This window comes from Cyclopterus lumpus, chromosome 21, assembly GCF_009769545.1.
Source record: "Cyclopterus lumpus isolate fCycLum1 chromosome 21, fCycLum1.pri, whole genome shotgun sequence".
Taxonomy (NCBI): Eukaryota; Metazoa; Chordata; class Actinopteri; order Perciformes; family Cyclopteridae; genus Cyclopterus; species Cyclopterus lumpus.
In genome coordinates this window covers 522,501-547,500 of record NC_046986.1, presented here as the reverse complement: position 1 = coordinate 547,500, position 25,000 = coordinate 522,501, and the positions used below count along the sequence as shown (strand labels likewise).

Here is a 25,000-nt window from a genome sequence, read left to right as displayed (position 1 = left end):
GTCCTCTATAGACCTCAGTGTAGTCCTGGTCCTCTATAGACCTCAGTGTAGTCCTGGTCCTCTATAGACCTCAGTGTAGTCCTGGTCCTCTATATGACCCCAGTGTAGTCCTGGTCCTCTATATGACCTCAGTGTGGTCCTGGTCCTCTATGGACCCCAGTGTAGTCCTGGTCCTCTATAGACCTCCATCAGTAAACAGACCACCAGAGAGAAGATGGTCTGCTTCTACAGAGTTCTTCTTAAAGCTCCTTATCGGAGCCTCCGGGTCGGATTCTGGTGAAACCAGATGACATCATGCAGGTTCACCAGAACCTCCTTCAGCTCAGACTCCAACAGAGACCAGTCCACCGTGGACACACCCAGATCCGGCTTCACCTGCAACCTCAGACCTGCAGTCAGAGCTACAGAGGGAGGAGGAAAGCTCAGCTCCCAGCAGCAGCTCCTCCTCCTCCAGGAGCAGTGCTGGACCCGCTTGAGGGAAGGGGGGCACGGGAGAACCAGAACCAGGACTAGGAGGGGCCCACTGTCAGACCCTGCTGCAGTAACGTGAGACGTTTTCTAAAATGGACCCTGATGCTCAGAGACACTACCACTTTAGTCCACAGGGGGCGTCAGAACCAACACTACCACTTTAGTCCACAGGGGGCACCAGAACCAACACTACCACTTTAGTCCACAGGGGGCGTCAGAACCAACACTACCACTTTAGTCCACAGGGGGCGTCAGAACCAACACTACCACTTTAGTCCACAGGGGACAACAGAACCAACACTACCACTTTAGTCCACAGGGGGCGCCAGAACCAACACTACTACTTTAGTCCACAGGGGGCACCAGAACCAACACTACCACTTTAGTCCACAGGGGGCGTCAGAACCAACACTACCACTTTAGTCCACAGGGGGCGCCAGAACCAACACTACCACTTTAGTCCACAGGGGGCGTCAGAACCAACACTACCACTTTAGTCCACAGGGGGCGCCAGAACCAACACTACCACTTTAGTCCACAGGGGGCACCAGAACCAACACTACCACTTTAGTCCACAGGGGGCGCCAGAACCAACACTACCACTTTAGTCCACAGGGGGCACCAGAACCAACACTACCACTTTAGTCCACAGGGGGCGCCAGAACCAACACTACCACTTTAGTCCACAGGGGGCGCCAGAACCAACACTACCACTTTAGTCCACAGGGGGCGCCAGAACCAACACTACTACTTTAGTCCACAGGGGACAACAGAACCAACACTACCACTTTAGTCCACAGGGGGCACCAGAACCAACACTACCACTTTAGTCCACTGGGGGCGTCAGAACCAACACTACCACTTTAGTCCACTGGGGGCGTCAGAACCAACACTACCACTTTAGTCCACAGGGGGCACCAGAACCAACACTACCACTTTAGTCCACAGGGGGCACCAGAACCAACACTACCACTTTAGTCCACTGGGGGCGTCAGAACCAACACTACCACTTTAGTCCACAGGGGGCACCAGAACCAACACTACCACTTTAGTCCACAGGGGGCACCAGAACCATCACTACCACTTTAGTCCACAGGGGGCACCAGAACCAACACTACCACTTTAGTCCACAGGGGGCACCAGAACCAACACTACCACTTTAGTCCACAGGGGGCACCAGAACCAACACTACCACTTTAGTCCACAGGGGGCACCAGAACCAACACTACCACTTTAGTCCACAGGGGGCGTCAGAACCAACACTACCACTTTAGTCCACTGGGGGCGTCAGAACCAACACTACATGAAAGTTCCTCACAGTAACTTTAACACAAGATGCCGCTGCCGTTTTTACACTTCTAACCGGCCGTGATGACCTCACCATAGGGCGCCCTCTGCTGGTCACCATCTCTCCTGGTGGCCCTCCTCTTGGCCAACATGGTCCCCTCACCTGTTTTTGTGTTTTCTTCTCTTCTGACTTATATCGTGCTTTCCAATAATAATACCAGACTATTTAAATACCCAATACATAGTATGTATATCAGATATCAGTCTGAAAATACCAACATGCTCTTCTATTCTGACCCACAATCCTCTCTGATGACGACGACGTGTGTCCCACATGGATGCATAGTACATGCAACAGTACACGCTTAGTAAAGGCAGTCCTTACCTGAAAGTTCATTTTATGTTTTATACATAAATATAAACATATTTATATTTATATATACAGTATATATATGTATTTATACATATGAATATATATATATATTTATAGATATCTTTTTTTTAAATATATATATATATATATATATTTTTTTTTCCAGCTGTAGTTCCATCGCTGTGCTCTTTGTTATTTAAGACCACAACAGACGTGTTCTGATTCACAGCCCTCTAAATCTCATGATATTCCTTCATGTTCATCTCCAGTCATATCTCACATTCTCCAGTCAGTCAAAGCCAACAGGGCAGTTAGGAGCACAACGGCAAGTATGTTTAAAAATGAGGTTCTTTTTGTCAACACGTGTTTTACCCTCCACCGTTCATTGTTTTTGACTTTATCCCCCAGTATTCATAATTTGACCCTCCGATTGAATGCCCATCGTACATGCATGACACGCATACAGAAACAGCATTGTTGACATGAAATGTGTGTTTGTAATTCCTGGTGTCCTCTCGCTGTAGAGCCAGTCTAGTAACAACATGCAGAAACATAAGTCCTCTTCCTCCTTCACGCCGTTCATCGACCCACGCCTCCTCCAGGTGTCCACGTCCACCGGCAGCGCCCTCAACAACATCGGTAGGTCACGCCCCCTGGTGGCACATACCAAACACATACACTTTGTGTACAAGACGTGTTTTACTGCAGCAGATGGAGCAAAGTGTTTAGACTCCTAAAAGAATCTTACTCTATATTTAGAATATCATCACCTCTTGACCTTTCTGAAGAAGCTGTTTTCTCTGATCTCCTCAAACACACCAGACTCCTTCATAAACCAGTGTTTAACCTCTCAGGAGCTGCTGGTCTCCTGCTGCCTCCATGAGTTAGTGTGTTGCGTTATTATGATTATGATTTGGGTGTTTTGAACCGAAAGCAGTTCATTATCGCGGCCTCGCCGAGGTCGCAGAGCTCGTTAGCGTCCTCGGCTTCTAAACAGCGCTTTCTTATCGGCCTGTTCCCATCACCCCCTTTGAGAGGAACGCCAGATCCTTCTGGTATGCTGAGGCAGCTGGTGGCCTCTGGAGTGCTCAGTCCAGATGGTGGTTTAGTAGAGCCGGAGGAGGGTCCGCATACCTAGAAATACAATGCCGCCAGAGGCTTCCTGGTCCCCGTTTCCTAGTTCACGGAACAAACATGAAGAAAAGATTGATGGACGGTCGCTTTTAAACTTTTTGAGAAGCTCAGGAGAGCCATCCACCTTCAGACTAATTTTGACCCTTGACCTTTCAGGCTACGGGAACGACGCCCGGCTGGCCGAGGCGCTGCGGGCCGACCCGTCTCGAAAGGGCTCCGTGGTCAACGTGAACCCGGTGAACACGCGCCCGCAGAGCGACACGCCGGAGATCCGCAAGTACAAGAAGAGGTTCAACTCTGAGATCCTGTGTGCTGCTCTCTGGGGTGAGGCGGGTTCTAATGTTTAAGGGTTCCAATGTTTAAGGGTTCCAATGTCTAAGGGTTCCAATGTCCAAGGGTTCCAATGTCCAAGGGTTCCAATGTCCAAGGGTTCCACTGTTTAAGGGTTCTAATGTTTAAGGGTTCCAATGTTTAAGGGTTCCAATGTCCAAGGGTTCCAATGTCCAAGGGTTCCAATGTCCAAGGGTTCCAATGTCCAAGGGTTCCAATGTCCAAGGGTTCCAATGTCCAAGGGTTCCAATGTCCAAGGGTTCCACTGTTTAAGGGTTCTAATGTTTAAGGGTTCCAATGTCCAAGGGTTCCACTGTTTAAGGGTTCCAATGTCCAAGGGTTCCACTGTTTAAGGGTTCTAATGTTTAAGGGTTCCAATGTCTAAGGGTTCCAATGTTTAAGGGTTCCAATGTCTAAGGGTTCCAATGTCCAAGGGTTCCACTGTTTAAGGGTTCTAATGTTTAAGGGTTCCAATGTCCAAGGGTTCCACTGTTTAAGGGTTCTAATGTTTAAGGCTTCTAATGTGTAAGGGTTCTCACGTGTAAGGGTTCTAATGTCTAAGGGTTCACATCTAAGGGTTCTAATGTTTAAGGGTTCTAACGTCTAAGGGTTCCAATGTCTAAGGGTTCACATCTAAGGGTTCTAATGTTTAAGGGTTCTAATGTCTAAGGGTTCCAATGTCTAAGGGTTCTAATGGTTAAGGGTTCTAATGTCTAAGGGTTCTCATGTGTAAGGGTTCTAATGTCTAAGGGTTCTCATGTGTAAGGGTTCTAATGTCTAAGGTTTCCAATGTCTAAGGGTTCTAATGGTTAAGGGTTCTAATGTCTAAGGGTTCTCATGTGTAAGGGTTCTAATGTCTAAGGGTTCTCATGTGTAAGGGTTCTAATGTCTAAGGGTTCTAACATTTAAGTTATTTGTTCTACACGAGCAGTGTGTGATAATTTAAGATCTTTTTCTGATATTGTCGTGTTATACAAAAGTCAATTTAAACGATCAATAGTCAACATAATTGTGAAGTTTATTTATTTATTAATTATTATTAATTTATTTCATGGTTTTACTCAAATCACTTCACAGTAAAGAAATAGAAAGGTTTCGATCCGATTAAATGATTAAACTGTACAATGATTGTATATTAAGAATACAGCATTTCTTTATACTGTATATTTCAGTATAATTCTTATTTATACCATTTATATTCAATTTCACAGCATTTTGCATCCACTTGTTTACACTTTTAGTTTTTTACTGTTTGCTAGTTTATTGTGTTACATTTCAGAACATTATGTACATAATTTATAGTCCTTCATTTCAATTCTTTTTATTTACATTTTTTAAATATATTTCTTTATGTTTATATAATAGAGCAACTTAAATATACCAAATCTTTATCAATCTTATATAGTCATAAAAGTCTTCGCCACCTGGTGGCAGCAAAGTCCTGATGAAGCTGGATTCTGTTCCCAGCTTTATTTATTTGTGTGTGTGTGTGTGTGTGTGTGTGTGTGTGTGTGTGTGTGTGTGTGTGTGTGTGTGTGTGTGTGTGTGTGTGTGTGTGTGTGTGTGTGTGTGTGTGTGTGTGTGTGTGTGTGTGTGTGTGTGTGTGTGTGTGTGTGTGTGTGTGTGTGTGTGTAGGTGTGAACCTGTTGGTGGGGACAGAGAGCGGTTTGATGCTGTTGGACCGCAGCGGTCAGGGGAAGGTCTACCCTCTGATCAGCCGACGGCGCTTCCAGCAGATGGACGTCCTGGAGGGGCTCAATGTCCTGGTGACTATATCAGGTACACACACACGTTTTAAAGATGGTTTTATGACACTTGATGCAGCCTAATGGTTCCCATCCTGCTGTCAGTTCCTGAAATGTGTGTGTTGTGCACATTCCCACGCACACACACTTCCAAATACACACACACCTCCTTCATCCTACGTATTGTCTGACAAATTGTGCGCGTCAACAAGATTTCTCAGATGGAAAGTGCCTCTATGTTTTTACTTCTCCTGTTTCTCAATGTACCACACACAGACACACACACACAGATACACACACACACACACACATATCACACACAGACACACAGATACACACACACACACGCACAGTGTGTCACAACAGATATTTTGAGACCAGCGGATGTTGAGTAAATCTCAGCTGGGTGAGACGGTGTTGTGTGAGTGATGTGTGTGAGTGAGTGAGTATGTGTGTATATGTGCGCGTGTATGTGTGTGATATGTGTGTGTGATATGTGTGTGTGATATGTGTGTGTGATATGTGTGTGTGATATATGTGTGTGTGTGTGTGTGATATGTGTGTGTGATATGTGTGTGTGTGTGTGTGATATATGTGTGTGTGATCTGTGTGTGTGTGTGATATGTGTGTGTGATATATGTGTGTGTGATATGTGTATGTGTGATATGTGTGTGTGATATATGTGTGTGTGATATGTGTATGTGTGATATGTGTGTGTGATATGTGTGTGTGATATATGTGTGTGTGATATGTGTGTGTGTGTGTGATATATGTGTGTGTGATATGTGTATGTGTGATATGTGTATGTGTGATATGTGTGTGTGATATGTGTGTGTGATATATGTGTGTGTGATATGTGTGATATGTGTGTGTGTGTGTGTGATATGTGTGTGTGATATATGTGTGTGTGATATGTGTATGTGTGATATGTGTGTGTGATATGTGTGTGTGTGTGTGTGTGATATATGTGTGTGTGATATGTGTATGTGTGTGTGTGTGATATGTGTGTGTGATATGTGTGTGTGTGTGTGTGATATGTGTGTGTGATATATGTGTGTGTGTGTGTGTGTGTGATGTGTGATATGTGTGTGTGTGTGATATGTGTGTGTGTGTGATATGTGTGTGTGTGTGATATGTGTGTGTGTGTGTGTGATATGTGTGTGTGTGTGTGTGATATGTGTGTGTGTGTGTGTGATATGTGACGCCGATACACGGCAAAGCTTTTTTGCAGTGAAGACATGGAAATACGTGTCACGGAAAGTTAGTTAGTTAGTTATCACCCTCAATGTTACTATGTAATGTATACTATGACCTATATTTACTTTATATATCATATACTATGACTTGTAATTACTTTATAACATATATACTATGACTTGTAATTACTTTATATATCATACTATGCCTTATAACTACTTTATATAACATATATACTATGACATGTTGACTTTATAACATATATACTATGACATGTTTACTTTATAACATATATACTATGACATGTTTACTTTATAACATATATACTATGACATGTTTACTTTATAACATATATACTATGACTTGTAATTACTTTATATAACATATATATACTATGACTTGTAATTACTTTATATAACATATATACTATGACTTGTAATTACTTTATATAAGACATATACTATGACTTGTAATTACTTTATATAATATATATACTATGACTTGTAATTACTTTATATAACATATATATACTATGACTTATAACTACTTTATATAACATATATATACTATGACTTATAACTACTTTATATACCATATACTCTATGACTTATAACTACACTATATAATATATATACTATGATACTATGACTTGTAATTACTTTATATAACATATATATACTATGACTTATAACTACTTTATATAACATATACACTATGACTTATAACTACTTTATATAACATATATATACTATGATACTATGACTTGTAATTACTTTATATAACATATATATACTATGACTTATAACTACTTTATATAACATATATACTATGACTTATAACTACTTTATATAACATATATATACTATGACTTATAACTACTTTATATAACATATACACTATGACTTATAACTACTTTATATAACATATATATACTATGATACTATGACTTGTAATTACTTTATATAACATATATATACTATGACTTATAACTACTTTCTATAACATATATACTATGACTTGTAATTACTTGATATAACATATATACTATGACTTGTGATTACTTGATATAACATATATACTATGACTTATAACTACTTTATATAACATATACACTATGACTTATAACTACACTATATAATATATATACTATGATACTATGACTTGTAATTACTTTATATAACATATATATACTATGACTTATAACTACTTTATATAACATATATACTATGACTTGTAATTACTTTATATAACATATATATACTATGACTTATAACTACTTGATATAACATATATACTATGACTTATAACTACTTTATATAACTTATACTCTATGACTTATAACTACACTATATAATATATATACTATGATACTATGACTTATAACTACTTTATATAACATATATATACTATGACTTATAACTACTTTATATAACATATATACTATGACTTGTAATTACTTGATATAACATATATACTATGACTTATAACTACTTTATATAACATATATATACTATGACTTATAACTACTTTATATAACATATATACTATGACTTGTAATTACTTGATATAACATATATACTATGACTTATAACTACTTTATATAACATATACACTATGACTTATAACTACACTATATAATATATATACTATGATACTATGACTTGTAATTACTTTATATAACATATATATACTATGACTTATAACTACTTTATATAACATGTACACTATGACTTATAACTACACTATATAATATATATACTATGATACTATGACTTGTAATTACTTTATATAACATATATACTATGACTTATAACTACTTTATATAACATATACACTATGACTTGTAATTACTTTATACAACATATATACTATGACTTATAACTACTTTATATAACAAATAAACTATGACTTGTAATTACTTGATATAACATATATACTATGACTTATAACTACTTTATATAACATATATACTATGACTTATAACTACTTTATATAACATATATACTATGACTTGTAATTACTTTATATAACATATATACTATGACTTATAACTACACTATATAATATATATACTATGATACTATGACTTGTAATTACTTTATATAACATATATATACTATGACTTATAACTACTTTATATAACATATATACTATGACTTATAACTACTTTATATAACTTATACTCTATGACTTATAACTACACTATATAATATATATTCTATGATACTATGACTTGTAATTACTTTATATAACATATATACTATGACTTGTAATTACTTTATATAACATGTATACTATGACTTGTAATTACTTTATATAACATATATACTATGACTTGTAATTACTTTATATAACATATATACTATGACTTGTAATTACTTTATATAACATATATACTATGACTTATAACTACTTTATATAACATATACTATGACTTGTAATTACTTTATATAACATATATATACTATGACTTATAACTACTTTATATAACATATATACTATGACTTATAACTACTTTATATAACATATACTATGACTTGTAATTACTTTATATAACATATATACTATGACTTATAACTACTTTATATAACATATACTATGACTTGTAATTACTTTATATAACATATATACTATGACTTGTAATTACTTTATATAACATATATACTATGACTTGTAATTACTTTATATAACATATATACTATGACTTGTAACTACTTTATATAACATATATACTATGACTTATAACTACTTTATATAACATATATACTATGACTTGTAATTACTTGATATAACATATATACTATGACTTATAACTACTTTATATAACATATATATACTATGACTTATAACTACTTTATATAACATATATACTATGACTTGTAATTACTTGATATAACATATATACTATGACTTATAACTACTTTATATAACATATACACTATGACTTATAACTACACTATATAATATATATACTATGATACTATGACTTGTAATTACTTTATATAACATATATATACTATGACTTATAACTACTTTATATAACATGTACACTATGACTTATAACTACACTATATAATATATATACTATGATACTATGACTTGTAATTACTTTATATAACATATATACTATGACTTATAACTACTTTATATAACATATACACTATGACTTGTAATTACTTTATACAACATATATACTATGACTTATAACTACTTTATATAACAAATAAACTATGACTTGTAATTACTTGATATAACATATATACTATGACTTATAACTACTTTATATAACATATATACTATGACTTATAACTACTTTATATAACATATATACTATGACTTGTAATTACTTTATATAACATATATACTATGACTTATAACTACACTATATAATATATATACTATGATACTATGACTTGTAATTACTTTATATAACATATATATACTATGACTTATAACTACTTTATATAACATATATACTATGACTTATAACTACTTTATATAACTTATACTCTATGACTTATAACTACACTATATAATATATATTCTATGATACTATGACTTGTAATTACTTTATATAACATATATACTATGACTTGTAATTACTTTATATAACATGTATACTATGACTTGTAATTACTTTATATAACATATATACTATGACTTGTAATTACTTTATATAACATATATACTATGACTTGTAATTACTTTATATAACATATATACTATGACTTATAACTACTTTATATAACATATACTATGACTTGTAATTACTTTATATAACATATATATACTATGACTTATAACTACTTTATATAACATATATACTATGACTTATAACTACTTTATATAACATATACTATGACTTGTAATTACTTTATATAACATATATACTATGACTTATAACTACTTTATATAACATATACTATGACTTGTAATTACTTTATATAACATATATACTATGACTTGTAATTACTTTATATAACATATATACTATGACTTGTAATTACTTTATATAACATATATACTATGACTTGTAACTACTTTATATAACATATATACTATGACTTATAACTACTTTATATAACATATACTATGACTTGTAATTACTTTATATAACATATATATACTATGACTTATAACTACTTTATATAACATATATACTATGACTTATAACTACTTTATATAACATATACTATGACTTGTAATTACTTTATATAACATATATACTATGACTTATAACTACTTTATATAACATATACTATGACTTGTAATTACTTTATATAACATATATACTATGACTTGTAATTACTTTATATAACATATATACTATGACTTATAACTACTTTATATAACATATATACTATGACTTGTAACTACTTTATATAACATATATACTATGACTTGTAATTACTTTATATAACATATATATACTATGACTTATAACTACTTTATATAACATATATACTATGACTTATAACTACTTTATATAACATGTATACTATGACTTGTAACTACTTTATATAACATATATACTATGACTTGTAACTACTTTATATAACATATATACTATGACTTATAACTACTTTATATAACATGTATACTATGACTTATAACTACTTTATATAACATGTATACTATGACTTGTAATTACTTTATATAACATATATACTATGACTTATAACTACTTTATATAACATGTATACTATGACTTATAACTACTTTATATAACATATATACTATGACTTGTAATTACTTGATATAACATATATACTATGACTTGTAATTACTTTATATAACATATATACTATGACTTATAACTACTTTATATAACATGTATACTATGACTTATAACTACTTTATATAACATATATACTATGACTTATAACTACTTTATATAACATGTATACTATGACTTATAACTACTTTATATAACATATATATACTATGACTTGTAATTACTTGATATAACATATATACTATGACTTGTAATTACTTTATATAACATATATACTATGACTTATAACTACTTTATATAACATGTATACTATGACTTATAACTACTTTATATAACATATATACTATGACTTGTAATTACTTGATATAACATATATACTATGACTTATAACTACTTTATATAACTTATACTCTATGACTTATAACTACACTATATAATATATATACTATGATACTATGACTTGTAATTACTTCACATAACGGACTACCCTGACTGTTCTTCTACCAACACACACATTGAACCTAAAGACTTCAGAAGCTGATTTGATGTCCTGGTCCCCGCTAGGTAAGAAGAACAAGCTGCGTGTGTACTACCTGTCCTGGCTGAGGAACAAGATCCTTCACAACGACCCCGAGGTGGAGAAGAAGCAGGGCTGGACCACCGTGGGCGACCTGGAGGGCTGCGTCCACTACAATGTCGGTAGGTCCACGCCGACTGAGCAGAGACAGGAAGTAGGAAGGACTCACCCACACGGGTGGATGGAGAGTGTGTGTTTCTTTACCTTTGTTTCTGTTCCTTTCCTTACCTTTGTTTCTTTACCTTTGTTTCTTTACCTTTGTTTCTGTTCCTTTGTTTCTTTACCTTTGTTTCTTTACCTTTGTTTCTGTTCCTTTGCTTCTGTTCCTTTGTTTCTTTACCTTTGTTTCTGTTCCTTTCCTTTCTTTACCTTTGTTTCTGTTCCTTTCCTTTCTTTACCTTTGTTTCTTTACCTTTGTTTCTTTACCTTTGTTTCTTTACCTTTCCTTTCTTTACCTTTGTTTCTGTTCCTTTCCTTTCTTTACCTTTGTTTCTTTACCTTTGTTTCTTTACCTTTGTTTCTGTTCCTTTGCTTCTGTTCCTTTGTTTCTTTACCTTTGTTTCTGTTCCTTTCCTTTCTTTACCTTTGTTTCGGTTCCTTTCCTTTCTTTACCTTTGTTTCTGTTCCTTTCCTTTCTTTACCTTTGTTTCTGTTCCTTTCCTTTCTTTACCTTTGTTTCTGTTCCTTTCCTTTCTTTACCTTTGTTTCTGTTCCTTTCCTTTCTTTACCTTTGTTTCTTTACCTTTGTTTCTTTACCTTTCCTTTCTTTACCTTTGTTTCTGTTCCTTTCCTTTCTTTACCTTTGTTTCTTTACCTTTGTTTCTTTACCTTTGTTTCTTTACCTTTCCTTTCTTTACCTTTGTTTCTGTTCCTTTCCTTTCTTTACCTTTGTTTCTTTACCTTTGTTTCTTTACCTTTGTTTCTGTTCCTTTGCTTCTGTTCCTTTGTTTCTTTACCTTTGTTTCTGTTCCTTTCCTTTCTTTACCTTTGTTTCTGTTCCTTTCCTTTCTTTACCTTTGTTTCTTTACCTTTGTTTCTGTTCCTTTGCTTCTGTTCCTTTGCTTCTGTTCCTTTGTTTCTTTACCTTTGTTTCTGTTCCTTTGTTTCTTTACCTTTGTTTCTTTACCTTTCCTTTCTTTACCTTTGTTTCTGTTCCTTTCCTTTCTTTACCTTTGTTTCTTTACCTTTGTTTCTTTACCTTTCCTTTCTTTACCTTTGTTTCTGTTCCTTTCCTTTCTTTACCTTTGTTTCTGTTCCTTTCCTTTCTTTACCTTTGTTTCTTTACCTTTGTTTCTTTACCTTTGTTTCTTTACCTTTCCTTTCTTTACCTTTGTTTCTTTACCTTTGTTTCTTTACCTTTGTTTCTGTTCCTTTGCTTCTGTTCCTTTGTTTCTTTACCTTTGTTTCTGTTCCTTTCCTTTCTTTACCTTTGTTTCTGTTCCTTTCCTTTCTTTACCTTTGTTTCTGTTCCTTTCCTTTCTTTACCTTTGTTTCTTTACCTTTGTTTCTGTTCCTTTGCTTCTGTTCCTTTGTTTCTTTACCTTTGTTTCTGTTCCTTTGCTTCTGTTCCTTTGCTTCTGTTCCTTTGTTTCTTTACCTTTGTTTCTGTTCCTTTGTTTCTGTTCCTTTGTTTCTTTACCTTTGTTTCTGTTCCTTTCCTTTCTTTACCTTTGTTTCTGTTCCTTTCCTTTCTTTACCTTTGTTTCTTTACCTTTGTTTCTGTTCCTTTGCTTCTGTTCCTTTGTTTCTTTACCTTTGTTTCTGTTCCTTTCCTTTCTTTACCTTTGTTTCGGTTCCTTTCCTTTCTTTACCTTTGTTTCTGTTCCTTTCCTTTCTTTACCTTTGTTTCTGTTCCTTTCCTTTCTTTACCTTTGTTTCTGTTCCTTTGTTTCTTTACCTTTCCTTTCTTTACCTTTGTTTCTGTTCCTTTCCTTTCTTTACCTTTGCTTCTGTTCCTTTGCTTCTTTACCTTTGTTTCTTTACCTTTGTTTCTTTACCTTTGTTTCTGTTCCTTTGTTTCTTTACCTTTGTTTCTTTACCTTTCCTTTCTTTAACTTCCTTTCTTTACCTTTTGTTTCTGTTCCTTTTGTTTCTTTACCTTTACAATTTTCAAGTTATAATTCTTGAGAGGGTGATGTTTGTTTACTGTGAACCGTTATGTTTATCATGCAGTTTATCAACATTTATTAAGCTACAGGGTGTGTGTGTGTGTGTGTGTGTGTGTGTGTGTGTGTGTGTGTGTGTGTGTGTGTGTGTGTGTGTGTGTGTGTGTGTGTGTGTGTGTGTGTGTGTGTGTGTGTGTGTGTGTGTGTGTGTGTGTGGCAGGAAAGCCCTTAGTTAAGTAACAACGTGTCAGGACGTCCACCATGTCCTTGTTTACGGTCGAGCAGCACTTCCTGTTGGAAACTCCTCTATCAGGAGCAGAGCTGCCATTTCCTGTCTAGAAGCTTTCTTCAGGCACGTCCATCGATTGGTTGAATTCAGGGCTTTCCAACTTCATCACCGTCATGGTTTTACCAACATTAGAAGTACTAAGTCTACAGTATACACTAGATAGAACTCTTCAACTATAACTTCTTCCTTTGAATGACCAAACGTCCTCAACGAGGAGAAATGTCGGGAAACGTTTTAAATTCAACATTTCTATTAGTGAAAACCTATACATTTTCTCATATTCTCTAATATTATTTTGTTGTTCCCCAGTGAAATATGAGAGGATCAAGTTCTTGGTTCTGGCCCTGAAGAACTCGGTGGAGGTCTACGCCTGGGCACCAAAGCCCTACCACAAGTTCATGGCCTTCAAGGTGAGCGGATCCACTAGTGTAGCTTGTTAGCAGCCAGATGTGTGTTTGTCCAGCTGACCTTCGACCCCTGATCAATATTTACTGATCAGCTGCTCCAGAGAAACCAAAACCCTCTGTTTTTCTGACCCGTGTGCTCTTCAGTCTTTCGGGGACCTGGTGCACAAGCCCCTGCTGGTGGACCTGACCGTGGAGGAGGGTCAGAGGTTAAAGGTCATCTACGGCTCGAGCCTGGGCTTCCACGCCGTGGACGTGGACTCCGGGGCCGTCTACGACATCTACCTGCCGTCACACGTGAGCGAACACACAACGTGCACCTCCAAGTGGTTCTAGCTAGCTCTCTGCACAGATCTCTTTTTCCGGAGAGGTAAACGAGCCGATGTCGGCGTGTCCCTGCAGATCCAGACCCACATCCAGTCTCACGCCATCATCATCCTGCCCAACACCGACGGCATCGAGCTGCTGGTGTGCTACGAGGACGAGGGCGTCTACGTCAACACGTACGGGCGGATCACCAAGGACGTGGTGCTGCAGTGGGGGGAGATGCCCACCTCAGTGGGTGAGTGGGTCCTTCATGCATTCATCTAGATCTTCTACCTGCATGCATCTTAACAATATTTACTCAAAGAAAAGGTCCATGTGTTGGTGGAGCTCTGATCTACACTCCTCCCTGCAGCCTACATCCGGTCCAACCAGATCATGGGTTGGGGAGAGAAGGCCATCGAGATCCGCTCGGTGGAGACCGGACACCTGGACGGGGTCTTCATGCACAAGAGGGCCCAGAGACTCAAGTTCCTCTGTGAGAGGAACGACAAGGTGAGACACGCCCTGAGATGATGTCATCATCGTTACATATTTTCTTATTAGTTTCACTGATGTAGTGGTTGATGAAGGGAAAGATGTGAAAGTAGTGCACCTCCACCTGTCAGTGAACCTCCACCTGTCAGTGAACCTCCACCTGTCAGTGAACCTCCACCTGTCCTTCTCCTCCACCTGTCAGTGAACCTCCACCTGTCAGTAAACCTCCACCTGTCCTTCTCCTTCACCTGTCCTTCTCCTTCACCTGTCCTTCTCCTCCACCTGTCAGAAAACCTCCACCTGTCCTTCTCCTCCACCTGTCAGAAAACCTCCACCTGTCCTTCTCCTCCACCTGTCAGTAAACCTCCACCTGTCCTTCTCCTCCACCTGTCAGTAAACCTCCACCTGTCCTTCTCCTCCACCTGTCCTTCTCCTCCACCTGTCCTTCTCCTCCACCTGTCAGTAAACCTCCACCTGTCCTTCTCCTCCACCTGTCAGTAAACCTCCACCTGTCCTTCTCCTCCACCTGTCAGTAAACCTCCACCTGTCCTTCTCCTCCACCTGTCCTTCTCCTCCACCTGTCAGTGAACCTCCACCTGTCCTTCTCCTCCACCTGTCAGTAAACCTCCACCTGTCCTTCTCCTCCACCTGTCAGTAAACCTCCACCTGTCCTTCTCCTCCACCTGTCCCTTCTCCTCCACCTGTCAGTGAACCTCCACCTGTCCTTCTCCTCCACCTGTCCTTCTCCTCCACCTGTCCTTCTCCTCCACCTGTCAGTGAACCTCCACCTGTCCTTCTCCTCCACCTGTCCCTTCTCCTCCACCTGTCAGTGAACCTCCACCTGTCCTTCTCCTCCACCTGTCAGTAAACCTCCACCTGTCCTTCTCCTCCACCTGTCAGTAAACCTCCACCTGTCCTTCTCCTCCACCTGTCAGTGAACCTCCACCTGTCAGTAAACCTCCACCTGTCCTTCTCCTCCACCTGTCAGTAAACCTCCACCTGTCAGTAAACCTCCACCTGTCCTTCTCCTCCACCTGTCAGTAAACCTCCACCTGTCCCTTCTCCTCCACCTGTCAGTAAACCTCCACCTGTCCTTCTCCTCCACCTGTCAGTAAACCTCCACCTGTCCTTCTCCTCCACCTGTCAGTGAACCTCCACCTGTCAGTGAACCTCCACCTGTCCTTCTCCTCCACCTGTCCTTCTCCTCCACCTGTCAGTAAACCTCCACCTGTCCTTCTCCTCCACCTGTCAGTAAACCTCCACCTGTCCTTCTCCTCCACCTGTCAGTAAACCTCCACCTGTCAGTGAACCTCCACCTGTCCTTCTCCTCCACCTGTCCTTCTCCTCCACCTGTCAGTGAACCTCCACATGTCCTTCTCCTCCACCTGTCAGTAAACCTCCACCTGTCCTTCTCCTCCACCTGTCCTTCTCCTCCACCTGTCAGTAAACCTCCACCTGTCCTTCTCCTCCACCTGTCCTTCTCCTCCACCTGTCAGTAAACCTCCACCTGTCCTTCTCCTCCACCTGTCAGTAAACCTCCACCTGTCAGTAAACCTCCACCTGTCCTTCTCCTCCACCTGTCAGTAAACCTCCACCTGTCCCTTCTCCTCCACCTGTCAGTAAACCTCCACCTGTCCTTCTCCTCCACCTGTCAGTAAACCTCCACCTGTCCTTCTCCTCCACCTGTCAGTAAACCTCCACCTGTCCTTCTCCTCCACCTGTCAGTAAACCTCCACCTGTCAGTGAACCTCCACCTGTCCTTCTCCTCCACCTGTCCTTCTCCTCCACCTGTCAGTGAACCTCCACATGTCCTTCTCCTCCACCTGTCAGTAAACCTCCACCTGTCCTTCTCCTCCACCGGTCCTTCTCCTCCACCTGTCAGTAAACCTCCACCTGTCCTTCTCCTCCACCTGTCCTTCTCCTCCACCTGTCAGTAAACCTCCACCTGTCCTTCTCCTCCACCTGTCCTTCTCCTCCACCTGTCAGTAAACCTCCACCTGTCCTTCTCCTCCACCTGTCAGTAAACCTCCACCTGTCCTTCTCCTCCACCTGTCAGTAAACCTCCACCTGTCAGTAAACCTCCACCTGTCCTTCTCCTCCACCTGTCCTTCTCCTCCACCTGTCAGTAAACCTCCACCTGTCCTTCTCCTCCACCTGTCAGTAAACCTCCACCTGTCCTTCTCCTCCACCTGTCCTTCTCCTCCACCTGTCAGTGAACCTCCACATGTCCTTCTCCTCCACCTGTCAGTAAACCTCCACCTGTCCTTCTCCTCCACCTGTCCTTCTCCTCCACCTGTCAGTAAACCTCCACCTGTCCTTCTCCTCCACCTGTCCTTCTCCTCCACCTGTCAGTGAACCTCCACCTGTCCTTCTCCTCTGCAGGTGTTCTTCGCCTCCGTCCGGTCCGGGGGCTCCAGCCAGGTGTACTTCATGACTCTGGGCCGAAGCAACCTGCTCAGCTGGTAGACGACCTTCCTCTTCCTCCTCTTCATCCTCCACCCTTCGCTAACACTGGATCGATGTCACCGTCAGCCCTGGGACAAACAAGACAACAACAACAAAAAGAACAAAACCACCAACACGGTCTTTAATTCTGGTCCCCCCCCCAAATACCTGAAGGGATGATGTATTAATATATGAATGAAAGAAAGAAAGAAAATGTGAAGTTAAGACAAGGGGGGGCGGATCATGTCCGTCAGCTTGAGGTAGAACTGCTACCACTATTATTACGACTACCTGCAGAGCCCCCACCCCCCACTCTGTTGTATTAAAACTACAGTAGTGTGTGTAAATGTACGTCTGTTTGACCTGTGAGAGGGGGAGGCGGGGCAGGTAGTCTACTGGAAGTCTGATTGGATGGGACCCGACAGGTGGGTGTGTGTGTTGTTTCGACAGGTGCTTTAAAAATACACAAAAGAAACAGGGTTGGGCTGAAAGATGGATTTCAGAATAGTATTTTTTGAAATATTACTATTATTAAGTGTAACAATGTGGAGTAAAACATGTCTTTTAGCTTTTTTATTTTAATTTTGTTTAAAGATTTCCGCACACCCACCCACAGTTGTCTTTACTCTGAACCCAGGAAAGGAGAGCGTTATGTGGTCCAGATACAAGAAGAAGAGAATGGAAGTGAAGATAAAGGTTCATTGGATCTTCCAGATGGCGCCATGTTTCTGTCAAACATGGCCGCCTCATCTCGGGAGTTGAACTGCTGTGAATAGTCAGATATAATAGAAGATAATGGAGATGAAGTAGAGGAGTGTGAGAGAGAGAGTATTGTATTTTAGGAGGTGAACGCATGGTCAGCAGGTTTATTTTTCCATTTCTTTGTCCCGAATGTAGAAAGACTTGTTTGTGTGTTCATGAGACGACGCGGTTTGGTTGCTTTTGTATCTTGTCACAAGTTCACAATCCTAGATGTTTGATCTCTTGAGACTTTCCCCCACGGAGGAGAACGAGGACGCTCTGACTCTGGAGACGAGCTGCCTCCTGTTCACGTGAGACACTTTGGAGATGTTTCCTCTGGAAGAGAAGGAGGAGACGACTACACACGGGGCAGTGCCCCCCCCCAGAGCGCTGTGTGTGTGAGAGACGACAACGACTACACACGGGGCAGTGCCCCCCCCCAGAGCGCTGTGTGTGTGAGAGACGACAACGACTACACACACGGGGCAGTGCCCCCCCCCCAGAGCGCTGTGTGTGTGAGAGACGACAACGACTACACACGGGGCAGTGCCCCCCCCCAGAGCGCTGTGTGTGTGAGAGACGACAACGACTACACACACGGGGCAGTGCCCCCCCCCCCAGAGCGCTGTGTGTGTGAGAGACGACAACGACTACACACGGGGCAGTGCCCCCCCCAGAGCGCTGTGTGTGTGAGAGACGACAACGACTACACACGGGGCAGTGCCCCCCCCCAGAGCGCTGTGTGTGTGTGTGAGAGACGACAACGACTACACACGGGGCAGTGCCCCCCCCCCGAGCGCTGTGTGTGTGAGAGACGACAACGACTACACACGGGGCAGTGCCCCCCCCAGAGCGCTGTGTGTGTGTGTGAGAGACGACAACGACTACACACGGGGCAGTGCCCCCCCCCAGAGCGCTGTGTGTGTGAGAGACGACAACGACTACACACAGGGCAGTGCCCCCCCCCCAGAGCGCTGTGTGTGTGTGTGTGTGAGAGACGACAACGACTACACACGGGGCAGTGCCCCCCCCCCAGAGCGCTGTGTGTGTGTGTGTGTGAGAGACGACAACGACTACACACAGGGCAGTGCCCCCCCCCCCGAGCGCTGTGTGTGTGTGTGTGTGAGAGACGACAACGACTACACACGGGGCAGTGCCCCCCCCCAGAGCGCTGTGTGTGTGAGAGACGACAACGACTACACACACGGGGCAGTGCCCCCCCCCCCAGAGCGCTGTGTGTGTGAGAGACGACAACGACTACACACACGGGGCAGTGCCCCCCCCCCCAGAGCGCTGTGTGTGTGAGAGACGACAACGACTACACACAGGGCAGTGCCCCCCCCCAGAGCGGTGTGTGTGTGAGAGACGACAACGACTACACACGGGGCAGTGCCCCCCCCCAGAGCGCTGTGTGTGTGAGAGACGACAACGACTACACACAGGGCAGTGCCCCCCCCCAGAGCGCTGTGTGTGTGAGAGACGACAACGACTACACACGGGGCAGTGCCCCCCCCAGAGCGCTGTGTGTGTGAGAGACGACAACGACTACACACACGGGGCAGTGCCCCCCCCAGAGCGCTGTGTGTGTGAGAGACGACAACGACTACACACACGGGGCAGTGCCCCCCCCAGAGCGCTGTGTGTGTGAGAGACGACAACGACTACACACACGGGGCAGTGCCCCCCCCAGAGCGCTGGGTGTGTGAGAGCCGACAACGACGACACACGGGGCAGTGCCCCCCCCAGAGCGCTGTGTGTGTGTGTGAGAGACGACAACGACTACACACGGGGCAGTGCCCCCCCCCAGAGCGCTGTGTGTGTGAGAGACGACAACGACTACACACGGGGCAGTGCCCCCCCCAGAGCGCTGTGTGTGTGTGTGAGAGACGACAACGACTACACACACGGGGCAGTGCCCCCCCCCAGAGCGCTGTGTGTGTGTGTGAGAGACGACAACGACTACACACACGGGGCAGTGCCCCCCCCCAGAGCGCTGTGTGTGTGTGAGACGACAACGACTACACACGGGGCAGTGCCCCCCCCCAGAGCGCTGTGTGTGTGAGAGACGACAACGACTACACACGGGGCAGTGCCCCCCCCCCGAGCGCTGTGTGTGTGAGAGACGACAACGACTACACACACGGGGCAGTGCCCCCCCCCCCAGAGCGCTGTGTGTGTGAGAGACGACAACGACTACACACACGGGGCAGTGCCCCCCCCCCCAGAGCGCTGTGTGTGTGAGAGACGACAACGACTACACACAGGGCAGTGCCCCCCCCCAGAGCGCTGTGTGTGTGAGAGACGACAACGACTACACACGGGGCAGTGCCCCCCCCCAGAGCGCTGTGTGTGTGAGAGACGACAACGACTACACACAGGGCAGTGCCCCCCCCCAGAGCGCTGTGTGTGTGAGAGACGACAACGACTACACACGGGGCAGTGCCCCCCCCAGAGCGCTGTGTGTGTGAGAGACGACAACGACTACACACACGGGGCAGTGCCCCCCCCAGAGCGCTGTGTGTGTGAGAGACGACAACGACTACACACACGGGGCAGTGCCCCCCCCTGAGCGCTGTGTGTGTGAGAGACGACAACGACTACACACACGGGGCAGTGCCCCCCCCAGAGCGCTGTGTGTGTGAGAGACGACAACGACTACACACGGGGCAGTGCCCCCCCCAGAGCGCTGTGTGTGTGTGTGAGAGACGACAACGACTACACACGGGGCAGTGCCCCCCCCCAGAGCGCTGTGTGTGTGAGAGACGACAACGACTACACACGGGGCAGTGCCCCCCCCCAGAGCGCTGGGTGTGTGAGAGACGACAACGACTACACACGGGGCCGTGCCCCCCCCAGAGCGCTGTGTGTGTGTGTGAGAGACGACAACGACTACACACGGGGCAGTGCCCCCCCCCAGGGCGCTGTGTGTGTGTGTGAGAGACGACAACGACTACACACACGGGGCAGTGCCCCCCCCCAGAGCGCTGTGTGTGTGTGAGACGACAACGACTACACACGGGGCAGTGCCCCCCCCCAGAGCGCTGTGTGTGTGTGAGACGACAACGACTACACACACGGGGCAGTGCCCCCCCCCAGAGCGCTGTGTGTGTGTGTGTGTGAGAGACGACAACGACTACACACACAGGGCAGTGCCCCCCCCCAGAGCGCTGTGTGTGTGTGTGATGCATCAAGGCCTCGGCGAGGGGCTGTATTGACTTCATGAAAGAAAGAAAAGCAGTTATTATTATTATTGATATTCTCAGTCGCTTGCTAGCTCACAATTGGGTAAAACAATTCAAATCACGTGACTGATTGTGTATTCTTAAGTTCTAGTCGCAAAGCTTAACGATAGTTTGTAAGTTTATATCCACGCGGTGGTTTAATATGAACATGTTTACAGAGGCCATGTTTTGCTACACTAACGACGTTCATGTTTCATGCATATTCCTTGTTTTTGAGCCTGTTTTACTTGGACATTTGAATTGTTTTTGTTTTGGTCATGTCCCCGACGTAATAACTTCCAAAACAATAAGGAACACACGAGTTGTTCATTTCAGGTATTCTTCAACACGGAGACTTTTTATTTGGTATTTCTTCTTCCTCTGCTACTCTAACTTATGTCCTCTCTGTTTGTTCCTTTGAATAAAGTCAAAGTCCTTTTAAGTCCTTTTGTCCTCGTCTCTGAAGGTTCCAGAACAGAACCAGATGATTCATAATCACATCTCGGATGTTATTGCAGGTCCAATCTGCTCGTGATGGAAAACACCATTCTGTCTCCGAAGGTTCCGGTTAGTGCTATACCTGGTTGAGCCTGGTTGAGCCTGGTTGAGTCTGGTTGAGTCTGGTTGAGCCTGGTTGAGCCTGGTTGAGCCTGGTTGAGTCTGGTTGAGTCTGGTTGAGCCTGGTTGAGTCTGGTTGAGCCTGGTTGAGCCTGGTTGAGTCTGGTTGAGTCTGGTTGAGCCTGGTTGAGTCTGGTTGAGTCTGGTTGAGCCTGGTTGAGTCTGGTTGAGCCTGGTTGAGCCTGGTTGAGTCTGGTTGAGTCTGGTTGAGCCTGGTTGAGTCTGGTTGAGCCTGGTTGAGCCTGGTTGAGTCTGGTTGAGTCTGGTTGAGCCTGGTTGAGCCTGGTTGAGTCTGGTTGAGTCTGGTTGAGCCTGGTTGAGCCTGGTTGAGCTACAATAGATGTCATGTGATCAGAAGTACAATAGATGTCATGTGATCAGAAGTACAATAGATGTCATGTGACTAGAGGTACAATAGATGTCATGTGACCAGAGGTACAATAGATGTCATGTGACCAGAAGTACAATAGATGTCATGTGACTAGAGGTACAATAGATGTCATGTGACCAGAAGTACAATAGATGTCATGTGACTAGAGGTACAATAGATGTCATGTGACCAGAAGTACAATAGATGTCATGTGACCAGAAGTACAATAGATGTCATGTGACTAGAGGTACAATAGATGTCATGTGACTAGAGGTACGATAGATGTCATGTGACTAGAGGTACAATAGATGTCATGTGACCAGAAGTACAATAGATGTCATGTGACTAGAGGTACAATAGATGTCATGTGATCAGAAGTACAATAGATGTCATGTGACTAGAGGTACAATAGATGTCATGTGACTAGAGGTACAATAGATGTCATGTGACTAGAGGTACAATAGATGTCATGTGACTAGAGGTACAATAGATGTCATGTGACCAGAAGTACAATAGATGTCATGTGACCAGAAGTACAATAGATGTCATGTGACCAGAGGTACGATAGATGTCATGTGACTAGAGGTACGATAGATGTCATGTGACTAGAGGTACAATAGAAGTCATGTGACCAGAAGTACAATAGATGTCATGTGACCAGAAGTACAATAGATGTCATGTGACTAGAGGTACGATAGATGTCATGTGACTAGAGGTACAATAGATGTCATGTGACTAGAGGTACAATAGATGTCATGTGATCAGAAGTACAATAGATGTCATGTGACTAGAGGTACGATAGATGTCATGTGACTAGAGGTACAATAGATGTCATGTGACTAGAGGTACAATAGATGTCATGTGATCAGAAGTACAATAGATGTCATGTGACTAGAGGTACGATAGATGTCATGTGACTAGAGGTACGATAGATGTCATGTGACTAGAGGTACAATAGATGTCATGTGACTAGAGGTACAATAGATGTCATGTGACTAGAGGTACAATAGAAGTCATGTGATCAGAAGTACAATAGATGTCATGTGACTAGAGGTACGATAGATGTCATGTGACTAGAGGTACAATAGATGTCATGTGACTAGAGGTACAATAGATGTCATGTGACTAGAGGTACGATAGATGTCATGTGACTAGAGGTACGATAGATGTCATGTGACTAGAGGTACAATAGATGTCATGTGACTAGAGGTACGATAGATGTCATGTGACTAGAGGTACGATAGATGTCATGTGACTAGAGGTACAATAGATGTCATGTGACTAGAGGTACAATAGATGTCATGTGACTAGAGGTACAATAGATGTCATGTGACTAGAGGTACAATAGATGTCATGTGACTAGAGGTACGATAGATGTCATGTGATCAGAAGTACAATAGATGTCATGTGATCAGAAGTACAATAGATGTCATGTGACTAGAAGTACAATAGATGTCATGTGATCAGAAGTACAATAGATGTCATGTGACCAGAAGTACAATAGATGTCATGTGACTAGAGGTACACTAGATGTCATGTGACTAGAGGTACAATAGATGTCATGTGACTAGAGGTACAATAGATGTCATGTGACCAGAGGTACGATAGATGTCATGTGACCAGAAGTACAATAGATGTCATGTGATCAGAAGTACAATAGCTGTCATGTGACCAGAAGTACAATAGATGTCATGTGACTAGAGGTACACTAGATGTCATGTGACTAGAGGTACAATAGATGTCATGTGACTAGAGGTACGATAGATGTCATGTGACTAGAGGTACACTAGATGTCATGTGACTAGAGGTACACTAGATGTCATGTGACTAGAGGTACGATAGATGTCATGTGACTAGAGGATGTCATGTGACTAGAGGTACGATAGATGTCATGTGACTAGAGGTACAATAGATGTCATGTGACTAGAGGTACGATAGATGTCATGTGACTAGAGGTACACTAGATGTCATGTGACTAGAGGTACGATAGATGTCATGTGACTAGAGGATGTCATGTGACTAGAGGTACGATAGATGTCATGTGACTAGAGGATGTCATGTGACTAGAGGTACGATAGATGTCATGTGACTAGAGGATGTCATGTGACTAGAGGTACGATAGATGTCATGTGACTAGAGGATGTCATGTGACTAGAG

At 41.8% G+C, this 25,000-nt stretch overlaps 1 protein-coding gene across 3 annotated transcripts in view; it reads left to right on the top strand.

Annotated features, from left to right (window-relative positions):
- The window catches only part of LOC117750850 (mitogen-activated protein kinase kinase kinase kinase 4-like), a 75,099-nt gene extending 56,597 nt beyond the window's left edge, over positions 1–18,502 (top strand). For 2 of the 3 annotated variants that reach the window (XM_034562253.1, XM_034562251.1), the window contains 9 exons: positions 2,656–2,770; positions 3,422–3,589; positions 5,231–5,374; positions 11,837–11,971; positions 14,553–14,653; positions 14,795–14,944; positions 15,050–15,209; positions 15,327–15,466; positions 17,831–18,502. In XM_034562253.1, the coding sequence (XP_034418144.1) occupies positions 2,656–2,770; positions 3,422–3,589; positions 5,231–5,374; positions 11,837–11,971; positions 14,553–14,653; positions 14,795–14,944; positions 15,050–15,209; positions 15,327–15,466; positions 17,831–17,914 (1,197 nt within the window). In that variant the 3' untranslated portion in view covers positions 17,915–18,502. Of the gene's footprint in view, positions 1–2,655; positions 2,771–3,421; positions 3,590–5,230; positions 5,375–11,836; positions 11,972–14,552; positions 14,654–14,794; positions 14,945–15,049; positions 15,210–15,283; positions 15,467–17,830 lie in introns of all 3 variants that reach the window. The other variant, XM_034562252.1, reaches the window with a different exon arrangement.
- Positions 18,503–25,000: the final 6,498 nt, after the last annotated feature.